At 43.7% G+C, this 17,220-nt stretch overlaps 2 protein-coding genes across 10 annotated transcripts; both read right to left on the bottom strand.

Moving 5' to 3' along the window:
- Nucleotides 1–3,642: 3,642 nt before the first annotated feature.
- On the bottom strand, nt 3,643–11,295 carry SMCO3 (single-pass membrane protein with coiled-coil domains 3). 5 transcript variants are annotated; one of them, XM_074870897.1, is made up of 3 exons: nt 7,715–11,295; nt 7,154–7,409; nt 3,643–5,427 (listed from the first exon to the last, which is right to left on the bottom strand). In XM_074870897.1, exon 3 carries the CDS (start codon nt 5,408–5,410, stop codon nt 4,733–4,735), a length of 678 nt encoding a protein of 225 aa, XP_074726998.1. In that variant the 5' UTR covers nt 5,411–5,427; nt 7,154–7,409; nt 7,715–11,295; the 3' UTR covers nt 3,643–4,732. The 5 variants fall into 5 exon arrangements, with proteins under 5 accessions (XP_074726998.1, XP_074726999.1, XP_074727001.1 ...); XM_074870898.1 differs by having other exon boundaries at nt 7,154–7,208; XM_074870900.1 differs by having other exon boundaries at nt 3,643–5,424; nt 7,154–7,208.
- Nucleotides 11,296–12,702: 1,407 nt separating this feature from the next.
- Nucleotides 12,703–17,054, bottom strand: ART4 (ADP-ribosyltransferase 4 (inactive) (Dombrock blood group)). 5 transcript variants are annotated; one of them, XR_012629243.1, is made up of 4 exons: nt 16,543–16,628; nt 15,431–15,630; nt 14,167–15,344; nt 13,683–13,767 (listed from the first exon to the last, which is right to left on the bottom strand). XR_012629243.1 is itself a non-coding variant. In XM_074870894.1 (3 exons), the coding sequence occupies exons 1-3, from the start codon at nt 16,624–16,626 to the stop codon at nt 13,673–13,675; spliced, it is 915 nt and encodes a 304-aa protein (XP_074726995.1). In that variant the 5' UTR covers nt 16,627–17,052; the 3' UTR covers nt 12,703–13,672. The 5 variants fall into 5 exon arrangements, 2 of the variants coding, with proteins under 2 accessions (XP_074726995.1, XP_074726996.1); XM_074870894.1 differs by lacking the exon at nt 15,431–15,630 and having other exon boundaries at nt 12,703–13,767; nt 14,618–15,344; nt 16,534–17,052; XM_074870895.1 differs by lacking the exon at nt 15,431–15,630 and having other exon boundaries at nt 12,703–13,767; nt 14,618–15,344; nt 16,543–17,052.
- Nucleotides 17,055–17,220: the final 166 nt, after the last annotated feature.

The raw sequence follows: 17,220 nt of genomic DNA, 5'->3' as shown, positions 1-17,220 counted from the left end.
GGCTTGTGGTCTTCTGTCATGACAATACTGCGCTCAGTGGGAACAGTGGTACTGCCTCGTCCCTAACTGCTTTCTCCCAGCAGTGTCTGCTGACTTGGAGCTGACTTGGAGGACAATAGTCTTCACATTTTTCACTTGGTACTTCTGTCACACCGAGAGGCAGCTCCAGGGAGTCTAGAGGAGAAGCATCAGCAGACTGGTTAACCCCAGAGTGCTTGTGACATCTTTGGAAGACCAAATATAAGACTGATCAGAGGGTTATTTCTTAATTTTTGGGACAGAGTTTCAGTTACCAAGCAGAAACAGAGCTAAGCTGTTTCCGCTCCACTGGGTGCTCTCCCTTGCCCCTAGCCGGTTAAATGCATGCCGCACTGAGTTCAAGTATATAACTGTGGGGAATGCAAGTAACTCCCATTTATTTTCTTATTGCTAGAGTTGAGGAAAAGAGTTTGAGAAGCTCCCAAGCTGATTGGCAGGTTTTTTACCCCAGAACCACCTTGTCAGGGCTCGATGTTGCCCTACCCCTCTATGAGGACACAGACGGCTCTCCTAGCTGTCTGGGGATGCTGGCCCAGCCTCTGTGAGCTCACAGCCTCCTACCTCCTAAGCAGAGGGACAGGCTGCCACCTGCCAGCCTCCAACATCTTCAGCGTCTTCCAACATCTCATGGGCATGAGGACACCTGCTACACCTGCTTTTGCAGGCAAGCCAACTTTGCATTAAGCCCACCAGAAATATGGCTTCAGCAATCAAGGACAACAAAAAATGTTTCTATAAGTATGTGAGCCACAAAAGAAAGACAAGAGAGAGCCTCCATCCCCTGCTAGACACAGGAGGAAACATGGTAACAAGTGATGAGAAAAAGGCTGAGGTGCTTAATGCCTTCTTTGCCTCCATCTTTAATAGCAAGACTAGCTGTATTGAGGGAATCCAGCTTCCTCAGCCAGAAGACAGAGACTGAGAGAACGACCCCCCCACATTCCAGGAGAAGATAGTCAGTGACCTGCTGCATCACATAGACACACACAAGTCTATGGGACCGGATGGGATACACCCGAGGGTGCTGAAGGACCTGGCTTGGGTGCTCGCCAAGACGCTTTCCATCATTTACCAGCAGTCCTGGCTGACCGGGGAGGTCCCGACAGATTGTAAATTGGCCAATGTGACGCCCATCTATAAGAAGGGTCAGAAGGATGATCCGGGAAATTACAGGCCTGTCAGCTTGACTTCTGTGCCCGGGAAGCTGATGGAGCAGCTCATCCTGAGTACCATCATACAACATGTGTGGGACAACCAGATGATCAGGCCCAGTCAGCATGGGTTTATGAAAGGCAGGTCCTGCTTGACAAACCTGATCTCCTTCTATGACAAGGCGACCTGCTTATTGGATGAGGGAAAGGCTGTGGATGTTGTCTACCTTGACTTCAGTAAGGCCTTTGACACTGTTTCCCACAGCATTCTCCTGGTGAAACTGGCCGCTCGCTGCTTGGATGGGCACATGCTTTGCTGGGTAAAAAACTGGCTGGATGGCCGGGCCCAAAGAGTTGTGGTGAATGGAGTTAAATCCAGTTGGCAGCCGGTCACGAGTGGTGTCCCCCAGGGCTTGGTTTTGGGGCCACTTCTGTTTCACATCTTTATTGATGACCTAGACGAGGGGATCGAGTGCACCCTCAGTAAGTTTGCAGACGACACCAAGTTGGGTGGGAGTGTTGATCTGCTCGAGGGTAGGGAGGCTCTGCAGAGAGACCTGGACAGGCTGGAGCGATGGGCTCAGGCCAACTGCAGGAGTTTCAATAAGGCCAAATGCCCGGTGCTGCACTTGGGCCACAACAACCCCCAGCAGCGCTACAGGCTTGGGGAGGAGTGGCTGGAGAGCTGCCAGTCAGAGAGGGACCTGGGGGTGTTGACTGACAGCTGGCTGAACAGGAGCCAGCAGTGTGCCCAGGTGGCCAAGAAGGCCAATGGTATCCTGGCTTGTATCAGAAATAGCGTGGCCAGCAGGGACAGGGAAGTGATCTTGCCCCCGTACTCGGCACTGGTGAGGCCGCACCTCGATTACTGTGCTCAGTTTTGGGCCCCTCACTACAAAAAGGACATTGAATTACTCGAGCGTGTCCAGAGAAGGGCAACAAAGCTGGTGCAGGGTCTGGAGCACATGTCGTATGAGGAGCGGCTGAGGGAACTGGGGTTGTTTAGTCTGGAGAAGAGGAGGCTGAGGGGAGACCTCATTGCCCTCTACAGCTACCTGAAAGGAGGTTGCAGAGAGCTGGGGATGAGTCTCTTTAACCAAGTAACAAGCGATAGGACAAGAGGTAATGGCCTCAAGTTGTGCCAGGGAAGGTTTAGACTGGATATTAGGAAGTATTTCTTTCCAGAACGGGTTGTTGGGTGTTGGAATGGGCTGCCCAGGGCAGTGGTGGAGTCCCCATCCCTGAAGGTGTTTAAGAGTCGGGCTGACATAGCGCTGAGGGATATGGTGTAGTTGGGAACTGTCAGTGTTGGGTCAATGGTTGGACTAGATGATCTTCAAGGTCTTTTCCAACCTAGATGATTCTGTGATTCTGTGAACAAGGATCCATCAAGAGGTGAATAGAAAGTGTATATTTTTATGTTTCTCATTGTGTATCCCACTTCCCCTGACACTGCTTAGAATTTTCTTTCAAGAAAATGTGGAGAAACTGCCTGAAAAATGTAAGAGATTTGTTTTTATTTGACCCTGCTATTCTTGTACAACAGTGATTGGCAATCTCACAAAGATATGTACTGAGCTGGTGTTTTTTTCTTCCTAAATTAAATACACATTTACACATAGAAAGTTGCCAGGAGCCAGGATCTCCTGCCTCTCCAACACTCAAATATTGTGGTTCTGCTGATTGACAGCCTCTTGCCTCTAAACAGGTACCTCTGAACTGAGTGCCACTTGTGTCAAGAGACACGATATGACACACCTTGGAGAAATGATGCCTCAGGTCACCATGTCAGCCACCGCAATAGCTCGCGTGAGGCAGGGCAGTGCTGTTAGCCTCCTCTGAATTGCATCTCTTGACCCACATCGCCCAGTCTGCAGCTTGTGCTGGACCCAGTATGTTAGTCCCCATCACCCATCCTTGCTCCTGAACCCTGGGCTTTCTCCCTGATGGCTGGCAGAGCTGCTTGAGAGCCAGCAGCTGCATTGCAATCTAGTGGCTTTTGAACACAAAAGCAAAGAGGAGTCGGAAAAGATGATTAAAAGTGGGAACAGTAGGGAAAAAAAAAAAAAAAACAAAACAACAAACAAAAAAACCCCAAAACCAAACCCCACCAAAACCCAGAATGGAAGGGTTATGAACCCAATGAAGACCTTCTCTGTTGTACTCTCACCCATCTCTTTACTTTCACAGGCACAATTTAGTTAATATAATAATCTAATATTGCTAATATTGAATATTAATAAACAAGTGTGAATTTGAGTATGCTTTTAATATGGGGAAAGCTAGTACTAAAATAGGAACCTATGCACAATCCTACTAGATTAGTCTATCATGGATCTAAAAAAGAATTTATAAATTGCATCTATAATGAAGATTTTAATGTTTTTTCATTATTTGGTTTGATTGGTTTTTCAGACAGAACAAAAAAAAAAAAGTACAGGAAAGAGAAGTCTTAGAATATTCAAGTTCATTTTTATTAATTCTTAAATTACTCTTTTTTTCCCAAAGATCAAAGCAAATAAACCAAACCGCAGCAAATCAGAGAAAGAGACTGCAAATCATGTTCTTGCCTCCAGCTTTGTTTTTAAAATCTGAAAAATAAGGGTATTTGGTAGCATATTGTGAAATGCAGAATCTGAGCCTGCCTTTGGCAGTCCCACATTGGTGGGTCTGGGTAAAGCACATGAAAATACATTTAGTGCATTAAAGGGCTGTAATCCTACAGACACTTATACGTGTGTATAATCCCATTTCAATCAACAGAGCATCAGCTGTGCACAGAATTATTTACCTGTGGGTTGACAGGAGCGGGGCATTACTGAGCATAAGAGGTTATCACAGCCAGGCACGCCTCAACACCTCAGCTGGTTTCTCTCTGTTGTGGGGCAAGGTCGTGTGTGTTTGCCTGTAGGCCCATGCCTCTCTTACCTGCTAATCACCTGAGATTAGAGTTTAGTTAAACAAGATCTCTGACTGGCTCCTTCAGCAGGGATGGGACAGGAAATAACTGTTAAATATGCTTCAGATAGTCCTTGTAAACAGTTGGGTGAACAGAGAATTCAGCCTATCAGATTTAGCACTAATCCATACTAAGAGTTTAGCAACCACAGCTGTCCTGATGAGCCCTCCAGATGACAACATGGACTGACTTGTTGAAATTGTGTTCTCCATCATGTTGTCATCTTTAATATAGAAACACAGTAAGAGAAAAATCACACCTTCTCACCACTACTGCTCCAGCAGTGAATATTATTGTCACTATTATGAATTGCAGTTCAAGGTTATCTACAATGCATTCCAGAAGAGAGCTGACGGAATGGTACGACGTATTTGAAGCATTGCCTCCAAGAAGCACCTATAAGCCAGTTTCCTATTAATATATTTCAGTGCCAATTCCCTGATCTGTCACATCTCTTTCTCTGCTGCCACTGATAAGAAAAAAACCCATTGGTAGTTCATTTACCACAATGAATCAAAAAGGTTTCTGCAGGCATAGCTGCTGCAGCCGCTGTCACAGCAGGAGAGAGAACTCCAACTTCAGTTCACTGAACCTGCTGTCTCACCAAAGAAGTCACTTCACGTATGACACGCTGGTACTTTTCTGAGGCTGCTTTAAACTCAGCCAGGTGCTTCTCATAGCTTCTCACAGCTGTCAGAAGCTGATTCCTCTCCACAGCTCCCAGGATGGCATGGAGAATCATTTCAATGCCAAGCCCAAGAATGGTGATGCTGATTCCCCCAAGAACAGATGCCCCAATCTGCGCAAGGAGACTGACGAGCTTGCTCACAGTGAGAGTTATAAGACTGGAGCCAAGAAGTTTGATAGCTACTATCCCAGCTGTTGAAGTTGCTTCTCCAAGAATAATGGAAAAAACTTTATGGGCTATTGCAATTTTCTCCAACTCGGGCTCTTTGATGTCATACAGCTTCTGGTACAACACAGGCTCTAGCTTTTCCTTCATGTCAGTATCAATCTTCTGTACCTGACGCTGAATCTCACTCATTGCTTCAATGATAATGTCACAGTTTTCCTTGACAGTGCTGTTCTCTCTCATCTGAATGTGGGTAATGGTACAGCCCAGGTGTTCATTCAGCACTCTAGCCAGCTCATTTGTTGCGCAGAAATTTGTGGACATGCAGTCAAGCAATTCCTGGTGCAGATGGATCAATTCTTGCCTTCTCTTGGGGTTATCTGGGTAAAGGAGGTCACTCAGCGCCATTCTTCAGAAATAGGCTACTTCAAGAGAGAAAATAAATCTCTTAGTCTGTTCAACACCCATAACCCTAGCCCTTAAAGAGCAGTGAAATGTCATTTGTCTCTGCCTCACTGGTTCTTTTTATACTCAGCTAGTCAAATCCCAAGGCATAGCTGGTAAATGTAGAAATCTTAATTCTTGTTTTGGATCTTTAGCCAAATGATTGGAAAAGGACCTTATGAGATATTGGACATACTCAGAGCAACAAAAATAGCTAACAGATATGTAATCAGCAGATTGGTAAAATGAAGATGGGTCATTCTTTACCTTGGAAACTGATGATGGTAGAAGCTGAACTAGTTCACTAAAAAATGGAGCAATCTCATCTAATCAGCAAAATCTAAAATAAACTGTGGAAACGAAAGGCCTGTTCTAGGCACACTTTTGTATCAGCTTAGTGGCATCTGATTTTTAAACAACTATGATGACTGGTGGAGTGGGCACATTCTGTATCACTGTAAGGGTTTTTTATGCTGATGTAGCTTATTTCTCCTCACATTCAAGATAAAACGTTACTATATAAGCACTCTGTGCTTATACTAATAAACTCACACTTGGAAATTCATAGAGAATAGTAAAATTATCTATAATAAACCCATCCTAACCTATATCACCTTACACACATCTCCCACTGTTTCCTTCCCTGATATTTAGCCCCTGTTCCCTCATTGTTTATTCACCTCCCTAATGCTGTAATCAAACCCCCATGGTTTTTTCACTCGTGAACATCAAGCAGACAGCCCCATGATGTTCAGCATGCTGTGTAAGCACCGTGAGGTGCACCTACTCCAGCAGGATGCCTGTGATGGCAGATTGCCTTGGAGCAGCACTCACCAGCTTGCAGGGAAAGCTCTGCCTGCACAGCCACACTCCCTCCATACCCAGGGGGGCTGTGTGGAGCTAATATCAGCAGGTGCTCACCAAGCTCCTAGGACATGACTGAGCAGAATCTGGCCCTGCCTTATCACTGTACAGACCAGAGCACAAAATTTAACTTCGATTCCTCCACCCCACATACTTGTGCCTAATCCTCATAGTCACTATTATTCTCTGAGCTGCCGTTGGTTTGCCAGCAGAAGGGCATACTTAGTACATTTTCCTTCATTACCTGCATGTCAATATACAGAGTCCAAAATGACTGAGTTACCAGTGATCGTGGAGTTACTCCTCATCACTAAGCTTCTGCAACCAACCCTGTGCCACTTCCCTTTAACCCATCACCAGCTGCAAAGTAAAAATGCTTTAGCATGGTTTTGACTTAAATGCGTATGTCTTACTTTGCAACAAGGGCAAACTATGAATGAGTAAGATGACTCATTTCTTTGTTGGTACTTGGCATTCTCAGCCCTCATATTGCAAATCTGGGCCACTTTTATGCAGTGCTTTGCATTTTTCCAAGATAAACCTCTTCATGTTCTTGGTACCTACGTAACACAGTTACAAATAGTTATGTGGGAGGACTAGCTAGATTTTGCTTCTTAAAAAGATACCTTTGTGTCATTCTGGTCCTCTGTAGTTCTTGCATTATCTGCTAACCCAGCTGTATTTTACTAAACACACCACCCTCCAAGATCACTGCAGAAAAACAGAATGATTTCAACAGTCCCCTAGCCAACTTTTAGTCTCAGTGTTGAACTACAAGCCAGTCAGAGATAATTTTTTTCATAATATTTTACACAGTACTGTACATTTCTTTCAGTCACTTACCTTGTAGCTCTGTCAAGACAATAAACTCTTTAATGCATCTTTCTTGTTCTTCAAACTGGAAGGAGCAAAGTACATATACAGTAAAGTTTTGTGATTTTCAGGAAACATAAAGCCATATCAATGCAAGGTATGATTTCATATCAGTCCTGCCTCAGGGATGTTGCTGGCTTGCTCTCTGTCTCAATGTGATATTTGATCCTTTCTGCTCCAGTGATGTTTTGTTGAAAGGTCTTTTGTTTTTCCTTATTTGTAGAAACTGAGAAAACAAAATGTTCTAAGAGGAATAGCGCTTCAACAAACATTTTACGTACTAGACAGGTGTGGAGGAGATGTTTAGCATCTATTCTTTATGCATGATTATTTCAGTTTCCTATAACTGCTCTAGATTTTATGTCTCTTAATGCTAAAATTACCTTTTACTCTTCACATTGACACTTCTGCTAGTTTTTGCATTTGCTTTCTAGAGTTAGGCAGGCCACATACATTTTTGTATTTCTATTTCTCCAGCACCAGGGTAATTTTCTCCAGAAGCTTTTCTAATTAAACATTTAGACTGCCTACCTGATTTTGTCTGAGTGCTCCTGCAGTCAGCTGAAATGTGTATGGGATGGTGACTTCATCCTCTTTCCCCTGTGTTCCTCTGGTGTTTTCCAGCACCATGTGATGAGTTAGGGATCCAGAGGTTGGGCTTCAGCTGGGTCCTGTTGCCTGCCTGTTTGTCATTAATTCTGTTGTGTGATGTTTACCCATATCCACCTCATTTTCTTCCTCCTTTCCCCTTCCTTCCAATTTTAACAGATTTCAGTTTATTTAATGCTAGTTCACAATTGATAGATCCTCCAAAGGCTTTCTGTTCCTCTTACAGCATGAATGCCCCCGCCTGTGACAAAGGTATCATCACAGGTACCTACAGCCATGGCTGAAAGGGGGTGGTATTACTTGCTGTTCTCAGAACATAAAACATGTAGGACAGCACTTTTCATTCATACAGGTACAGGATTAGGTTTTGTACTGGGATTTATAAATTTCTGGTTTTTATAAGTATAAACAAGAAACACTAATGCTTGCAGTTATTCCTTGAAATAATGGATTATTGCCATGACTGGTTTTGTACACCTGCAAATTATGGAACAAAAGTTGAATAGTCCCACACAAAGAGAAAAATAAATACCACAGACAGTGAAAACAGGCTTTGTCTGTCCCAGCAAGACATGCTTGTACTTCTCCCTTCATCCAGGCTAGACATCTTTCATGCTCTAATCCTTACAAAGATGGACCTGCTGTCCCCTAGGCTCTGGTCATGAGTGCTACCTCCCCAGTAGAGAATGGTTGAGTTCTCAAATGAAAGTAAAAGATCAAGCCTAAAATGAGTACCCTGCAATTGCCAACTTGTTTTCCCCTGAAAGCTGAGCTATTGTGTTCAACCCAGAGCCAGAGTAGCAAACTGTCCTTGTTTTCAGAGCTGTAAGCACCAGAAGATGAGCTGAGAGAGAACACTAATGGTTTAACTATTACATTTCTGCAATGATCAGTTGCATTAGTTGTGACTCCTGTTACTAACTGAGAATGCCATGTAGTCCTGAAATATTTCTTCCAGTATTGGACTGAATTGAATTTATCAGGCTGGCAACTGCCTCTGTGTCATATTCTGTAAGATGGAAACTGATTTCAGGTCTTCAGAGTTTTGGAACATGACAGAAAATAATTTAAACAATAAGCAAGCAGTTTTGTTCCTGCTTTACTGTGGGTCTTTAGGGAATATTAATAGCTATTGTTTCAGACCTGTTAAGTTTGAGGGAAAGGACTTCATCTGGAATGCCTATTACCCTTTGTTAGTTGTTGGAAACGTGAGAAAAGCAAAACAGTGAGAAATCTGTAAAACACACATTTCCTCGACACAGGGTCCCCAGAGCAAGCACAGGACGGGATGGAGGTCCAGTGATTTGTGTTTGTCATGGCGCCAAGGAGGAATGTGAAGCAGGGTGTAGGCCGCGCAGTCCCATTCTTTCACTCATTTCAAGGACAGATTTATCTCCTGCTCTACTTTTTTCTCTCAAGGGATGATTTTTGCAGTAGCCTGCTGGCCTTGTTCCTCATCCTCCCTTTTTTCTCACAAAACCCAGCTGTACCCCTCGCATCGATCTGACCTTGTTTCTCATCCTCCCTTTTTTCCCCCAAAAAACAGCTGTACCCCTGGAACCAAAGAATGTACTGTCGTTACTCAAAAGATAATGGCTTGACTACAATCCCACCCACCCACACATACAAACTAAGATAAATACTACCCCAAGTTTTTTACCTAACTTGGAGGGATGATAATCCGACGCCAAATTGGAGGGACAGATCGACAGGTTTATGCTCTCGCCCTCCCCCCCAGAAGGGACGCCTTTTGGTAAGATTTCCTCAGCTACGCCGAGTGTATGCCTGGGAACTTAGTGTGTGTGATTGCAGTCTTTTTCTTTTGTGTAGTGCTATATAGCCAACCTGCAGTTTGTGCATTTATCATAGGCAATCTTAAAGAATCTGTAGATGTTGCATGAAAATAAACTGTACTATTCGTGAATCTGACTGCTTCTCTTGAACGCAAACAGACTTACAGCATATGGGTGTTTGGGCTGGGTCAGACCTATAGTGATGGCCACTAATCCGCACTATTCGTGAATCTGACGGCTTCTTTTGAATGCAACCGGCCCTTCAGCATATGGGCTGTTCGGGCATCCGGGTCAGACCTATAGTTACAGCCCCAATTGGCATACCTATTAAGGGATAAGTCCGGCCACCTCTAGCCCCTCTATTCTCTGAGGACCATCTAGAATGCAAGGGGATTTATCTCTTACCAAGTTTATTCTCACCCTAAATGCAACACTCTGCTGCAATTTGCCAGATCCTCTCTTCTGATGCCATGACAGTGGAAGAAGTGGTGTGGAGCCCCAGAGCCAGCTCTGGCTGAACAGCAGCGAAGGCTAAAGTCAATTTTGCCATTTCACACAAGTTCATACCACTTTTACCATAGAAGGGAAAGGAGGAAGAGGCAGAGGGTTGAGCTGAGTACTGAGAGAAAAGTCTTTAAAAGTATGAAGTGGGATGGGAAGTTGCAACTCCTTGGACACATCTGACTGCACATCTAACTACAGCAATAGCCGATGAAATATGTCTGCTGCAACCAGTCTGGCTTTCCAGGGGCCCGGCACAAGCAAAGGCAACATCTGGAGCAGTCTCTCAGTTACGTGTTGTCCCAGGACTGTATCTGCTGTTGGCCTTGGGAGAACTCTTAGGTGCAAGCAGAAAGACATAACTTCCTTACTGGTCAAAACAGTAGTGAGACAGGAGCCCAAGCAAGGACAATGTTTTGTGTTTCCACCTATCAAGGGATGCTTGTAAGGTCTAGCCGCTGTATGAACTGACAGATATGGGTCACTTCACAGGAAACTGCAGCCTGACAAAACATTGCATTACTCAGCCTTCCATTGCTTTGTCTCTTGAATGCAGATATCTGATGCATTTGACTTTGCTGTGTCTATTCCCCTCTCCTCAGAATATGAGTTTAATTCTGTGTAGACCCACCAGTATATACAAACTGAAGGATTATATTTCTAAGGATGATGTAAAGTAGATTGTTTGCCAGGACTCCTATAAATTTATCAATAAACACCAAAAGGTAAGAATAATTCACTTGCAGCACTTCCATTGCTTTTCATATTCTATGCTGAAGGTCAGGGTCATACTTCCTGCAGCCATAAGAGTAACAATACTTGCAGCTGTTTCCACCATATTTTGCTGGCCTTCTTGGTAAGACCCCTTCAATGCCTGACAAAGACCTTTTTCTATGTTTTCTTCTAACTGCATGACTTAGTGTACATCTATGTCTCTTCAACCAACACAATATTCTGACTCTGCAATGCACATGTTGGCACCAACTTGCCCATCATGTCAGTGAAAGAAAACTTCAGCATTAAAGAGAATCTGCAGCTCCTGGTCAGTGCTTTGAAAGAGATGCAAGCCACCATGGAAACAAAAGACAAAGATGTACAGGAAAGCATCAGCCACGGTTTGTATGCCAAGATTGCTGGTCCCATTACCTCTCTGCAGGACAAGATTGCTGCAGTAAAGGAATTTTATGAGAATCACAAGGCAGGTGTAGAAAGCATCATGGTTATACTTGTTGCAGTGTTGAAACATAACAACTTCCCTGACACAGTAGAGTCTGCTGTTCATCAGTTATTGAGTTCACCTGCCTTATCCCTCCAAGTATCAGAACTTCTCATGGACTATGATGATATTGTGAAGATGCTGCAACAAAATGAGACATCAGCTACCACAGAAGGCAGCTCCTCCTCGAGTGGAACATCACAACAGCTCAGACTTCGTTCTCTATCCTCCTTCTCTTCACTTCTTGTTTTCCTACAGGCTATCCTTCAAGGACACAAATCTATAAAGAGAGCCCTGAAAATAGCAGCTGACTACCTAGAGGAGGCTTTCAGGGTGCTGAAGCCACCTTGTAAAGAATTCCAAACCTTTGTTAAAGTGGTTGAAGCCTGCATCCTAGCAATAACAGATAAGCCAAAAGAGACATAAATGTGCTGATGTGTCAGAAATCCATCTTGATTCCTGTAATTTTCACATAAGAAAGAGTTTAAGCATGTTTGAACACACATAAAAGAGGTATCTGCAGCAGCTGCTTCTAATGTTTTTATTCTTTTTCGAAATCTGGACTTAGTATCTTCGAGCATTTAGGGATCAAAATCAAATTTTGACAATTCATTATTTGAAATCACTGGTAAACTAAAGGCAACAAGAAAGTAAATGAAATATAGATACAAAACAAGCTAATAGTAAAGTAGTTCTGTATTAAATCCATTTTATCTGCCTGGGCAAGCCTGTCTCAGGATTTCAGGGGCAGTAGTTCAGTTTCACAGAACATGTTACTAGGTTTGAGGTGATTAAATGATGACCTCTGCCATTATAGACACCTAGATCTGGTACACAAGATGCTGAGTCTCAAACTCCTCCATTTAATCTGCTAAAATCTGAAGACATCCAAATTCCTACATTTCTAATGTTAATATTTGTCATGTGCCTAAGTTCTGCATTCCTTGCCACAGGATTTCCAAGGGAATGACAGCACCAAGCTTATATGGAGCTGCTCTGAGAGTCAAGCAGTTCACACAGGTGCTTTTGGCTGTCCTTATTTTGACTAACCAGCTGATCTCAATTTGTGCAGTCCTTTTATATTCAGATCTCTTTTGGATAGCTAACTTATTGCTTACTGATTTGGACAGATGGTAGTGAATAGAGAACTCCAGCTTCCTGCCAACTTCACCAGTGACTGAAAGCTGGGGTCATTTGTGAAATGTGTCAGTGAGTTTCAGTTCAATTATTTGATGACTACACTGCAAAGTTAAATCACTATGACTAGTCTCCCTGGGCCAGTGAGATAACCTTTCTGACCTTAACGTTGGCCCAGGGCTAACATCAGTGGGGTGAGGGACCAGGGGCAAAGAAGCAAGCAAGGCATGTTGGAAAGGGGAATTTCAGGTAGAAGATGTGTCTCATCATTTACACACTTTTATTTTTTGGAGATGGGAGAACTTCACAGATGTTCTGCCTTGGGTGTCTACGGCTCCAGAAGTGCTAAATGAACACATAAAAGTGAGAGGAGTCTATAGCTAAATCAGAAATTCCAATTCCAATTTGTGATGTTGATGCAATCTCCAGCATTAGACATTGCAGACCAGTGAAGTAGAAAGGCAAGCAAGTGAATTTCAGTCACATCTAACACCTATGAAGACAACAGTGGACTCCACAGGCTTTGCTTCATTTCAGCGAAATAACCAGCAGGACTATTACAAACAGAGGATGCGCCTCAGTTTTTCAGAAGAAATGCTAAAGTCAAACATGAAAGTTGAAGACAGGCCTGACAAGTCTCATGATCCTCTGCTGCTAAGTTCATGTCTCAAGGCAGCTTTATGCTTCTGTACCCCATGTCTGAGATGCAGATGGTCAGGTTGAGATGAGAGCTATGGCTTTGGTGCATGGGGTCATGCAGCAGGGAAAGACTGCTATGCAGCAGCCACAGACTTTGCTGTTTCCTGGGACCCTGCACTCAAAGGAGATATGCAAATCTGCACAGTAAGTCGCTTGACTGTAGCACCATGCTGCCTTTTGCATCCCACAGACAGACTCTTTGTCATCAAAAATAAAAGTACTGAGACATCTGCAAAGAGTCCAAAGTCCATGTGTGTCTTTCTTGAATGCCTATGGGAAAATCTACCTACAGTGAAGGGTGTCACTGCCCTACTCTTCAGAAAGGCCATAGGTAACTTCCCTCCTACCTGAATGAGTCCAGGGAATGTCTGTTTTAATGAACTAGGCTGAATGTTCCAGTCTTAGCTGGAGAGCTGCAGCTGAAAGCAAAGGGAGAGTTGAACCTTCTGTAACAACAGGAACTCCAGATACTGATTTCCTGTGAATTATTCTTTCCTGCTATTCAGGTGTTTACACATGGACGCAGCCAGAGAATCAGTCATTGCGGGCCAAGCACATGAAAACTCCAACTACACTAGGAAGAACAGCAGAGGTGAAGGCAGTGGAACCGCTGTTCTTGCTTCTTGAAGCTGAAAGAAAGTCAAAAGAGCAGTCATTTAGACCTCTTTAGGCTGCCTAAAGATTCCTGCATTTGCTAACACAGCCTTTGCCCAGAGGAGCCATTTTCTTAAGTCTAACTACTACTTTGGCTTAGGTCCAGGCACAAACTCTGGTTCCTGAATGACTTTTGTGCTCAAAGGTTACATTGACACACTGTTGTCCAAAGAGAGAAAAACAAGAGTCTGGTATTGGTGGTGTACTCACAGAAGGACAGGGATGTGGAACAGGCCCAGTGAGGTCTTCCAGCCCAGAGCTATCTCTGTAGCCAGGAAACTCACAGTGTGTTCTTTGCCAAAAGATACCTTTCCTCCCTTCTGTCACAGGAGAGAGAACACCACTAAAGCAACAGTAGTTTTGTGTACACTTACCTGAGCTTGCCAGAATAGTAGTGGACCAAAGCCCAGAATAGTTCTGAGGACTGAAGTGTAGCAGCCTTGCAAGCCACCAGAAGAAATATCTGAATTCAAGCTGCCTGCAGATCTCATCTGCCCTTGCAATAGGAGTGCTGGGGATTCAAATGCATGTGTCCTATGACATCCTTGCAATGACAGATGGGATAAATGGAGGCTGCAAAGAACCCTGAGACCTACTGTGTATTAGGAGGATTCATCTTTAGTGAGCTGTGGGGTATTCACAGGCTTCATGACAAAGAGGTAAAAACTGGGTCATGTGGCTCTCTTTCATAGGTGAACACGGTGGGCAAGCTACAGATTTGGCCTTGAGTGTGGCCCTGTGTAGGTGCAGCTGGTGAGGGCTGCTTGACGTACTTGAGACCAGACTGTCCCGCGACCCTCCTGCATGAAAGGCTATATACAATACCTTCCATGAGCTCGCAGTGGTACTTGCTGTAGCTCCCCACAGAATGCAGATGCAGCCGGTTCCCCTGCTGTGTCCGAAAGAAGCTTTTGACAAGGAATGACTCGTAAGGGGGAATGAGGACTTCCTTCTCAGATGTGTAGTAAGAAAAGCCTTGCACAGCTGCTCCCAGGCAAGTGGTCACTGTGAACAAAGTTTCATTCCCGAACTTCTGGGCTTCCTTCCAGAGGCGGGAGGTGGAAGTGAAACGGCCAAATCGCACCCTGCTGCCTACCATGGCCTCAATATATGTGTCTTTTACACCCCTGTGCACCCGGTAGCATTTACGTTTCCCCACACTCTCCTTGCCGCTCTGCCTTTGCTTCATTATCTGGATAGCAGTTGTTAAGTAAAAATGAAAATATTTGAAACTGAAGTTGTGTCTGTAGTGCTCTGGAGACCTTCCTGCTGTAGATGTGGCCCAGTTCAGCTGAGAGTGCAGGGAAGAGTTCATGGTGTAAGCCATGAGGACTATGGCATGGCTCTCATGCATCTCCCTCAGGAGACCTACAGGGCTCTTTAACAAAGTCTCCTGAGCCTTTTTCCAGAGACTCAAATAGTCCTTGTTAGCAGCTATTTCCTTTTGGAAATAGTCTCCTTGCTCCAGTTCTTCCATCATCTTCTCTCTGCATCCCAGATACTGGTCATCAAAGGACTGCAGAGCCATATCCATCATGAGGTGAGACACAACCTACAACATAAAAGCAAATTAAGATTGGCATCAAAAGTGTGAACTTTTTGTCTATCTCTGTGGATGCAAGACAAGTTTTTCCCTACACTCTTCTTGCCTCTTTGGCATTATTGGCAAAGCAAGCACAGCAGGTAGACATCTTTGACAAGACCTTTCTGAGCAACCTCAGGTTATTGTCCAGGCCCCACCTCAGGCAAATGCCAGCCAGGATGCCAGAGTTCTTATTTGATGTGGATCATTAAAAACTTCAGGAGAGTTGGTTCTTCAGAGGGTGAGGGTATACAGCCTGCAGGACAGACCCGTGGTCCATTTATTTCAATATTCTGCTCATGATTAATAAGTGGTTTTGAAGAGGGAAAGAATAAAGAAAACAATGTGCTAGAGGCAGTGCAGCCTGAACACTCTCAGAGGTGAATTTCTTCTTCCTGTCTTGTCATACCCCTCCAACATGTTTTGGCTCTAGATAATGATGTTCAGTAAACAAATGAGTAAGGATTTACACAACTGGGTGCTATAACAGGAAAATAATCTCTAATATATTCTGTCTATGAAATGACACATTAATTATCTGTTTCTAGCATTCTAATTAATAAAAACCTTGTGTAATAATATCTAAGAAATGGTGTGAGTTATGGTGTGGTTCTTTTTGATTTTTGATCTCCTAATAGACTAGTCAAGTACTGTAGTCAGTTGATAATTAGTTGAATTCTACAAGTAGATATTCTCTTCATCTCAAATATTCATACTAGACACACAACCAAATTGATACCTCTCTTAGCCTCTGAAGTTATACTGGCCCATAAACTATGGGATTCAGTTTATCTCTCCATGATATCATAATTGCTTTGAGGGAAAGCTAAAAGACAGCCACAAGAAATAAAGCAATATTATCACTGTCCCATAACACATTAATTTTGTCAGAGCCTCAGCTGAGACAGGCTGGAAAAGGATAGGAACAATTCCATGAGATCTACTCACAAACACACCCTGGGAAACCATCGGGCTCCAAACGAGAGGAAATTTCTAACCAAGTAGTTAAAAGGAATTAGGACAGGTGAGAAATGGAACAGAGCAACTGAAAGCAGAAGAATTAAAACTGAACCCAAAGCTCCTTAAATAACATGTTTCAAATGGGGGGGGAAGAAAAAAAAAGTTTATTTCACCATTTCAAATAAACAATAATGTTTACCCCTTTTACCAGCATTTGCAAGGAGATCAGCAACAGAAGGCTGGTTAGCAGGACTGGCATCCTAGATTCCACCCAAGACACTGTAAAGAACATTTTGCTCAAGTAGAGGTCATTTACATCTGTTTCTTTCCCTTTTTTCTTGATCTGGAAGATTTTGCAGTTTGTTATTTGTCCTCAGGTTTTGTTAACAATTCTTCAACCAAAGATCGTTTACCAGATTCTTACAGCAATTCAGAAGTCATTAATCAATACAAACAGACAAGTCACTGGTAGAAGTGTGCCCACAATCCATAAGGAAGGGTCTGGTTGCACCAACTCCAGCTGGTGTAGGTGTTTTTCACCTTGATAGTTCTCTTAATTCCAAGGTATCTGGTGTTCTTGTTCTTGCAAAAAGGAAGAAAACTCTGTCTTGGAGAAGTCTAAAGCAGTTGTCTACCAAGGACTGATGTCTCAGGATGAAGTGGAGAGCACCCCTTGGTCAAGAGCTTAAAAAGCCCTTTTAAAGAAGTGCAGAGCTCTGATAAAGTCAACATAGAAATGCAGGCTAGGTTGGGACCCCATCTGGAAGCAGAGATAACCTAACTGTGCCTCTCAGCTCCCCCTGGTTTCTGATAAGTGCTGCCAGTCCTACCCTTACAGCACTGTAGAGTGGCATCATGTTGAACTGTTTACATTGGATACACTCAG

This window comes from Strix uralensis, chromosome 5 (genome assembly GCF_047716275.1).
Source record: "Strix uralensis isolate ZFMK-TIS-50842 chromosome 5, bStrUra1, whole genome shotgun sequence".
Taxonomy (NCBI): Eukaryota; Metazoa; Chordata; class Aves; order Strigiformes; family Strigidae; genus Strix; species Strix uralensis.
This window is presented reverse-complemented; position numbering and strand designations above follow the sequence as displayed.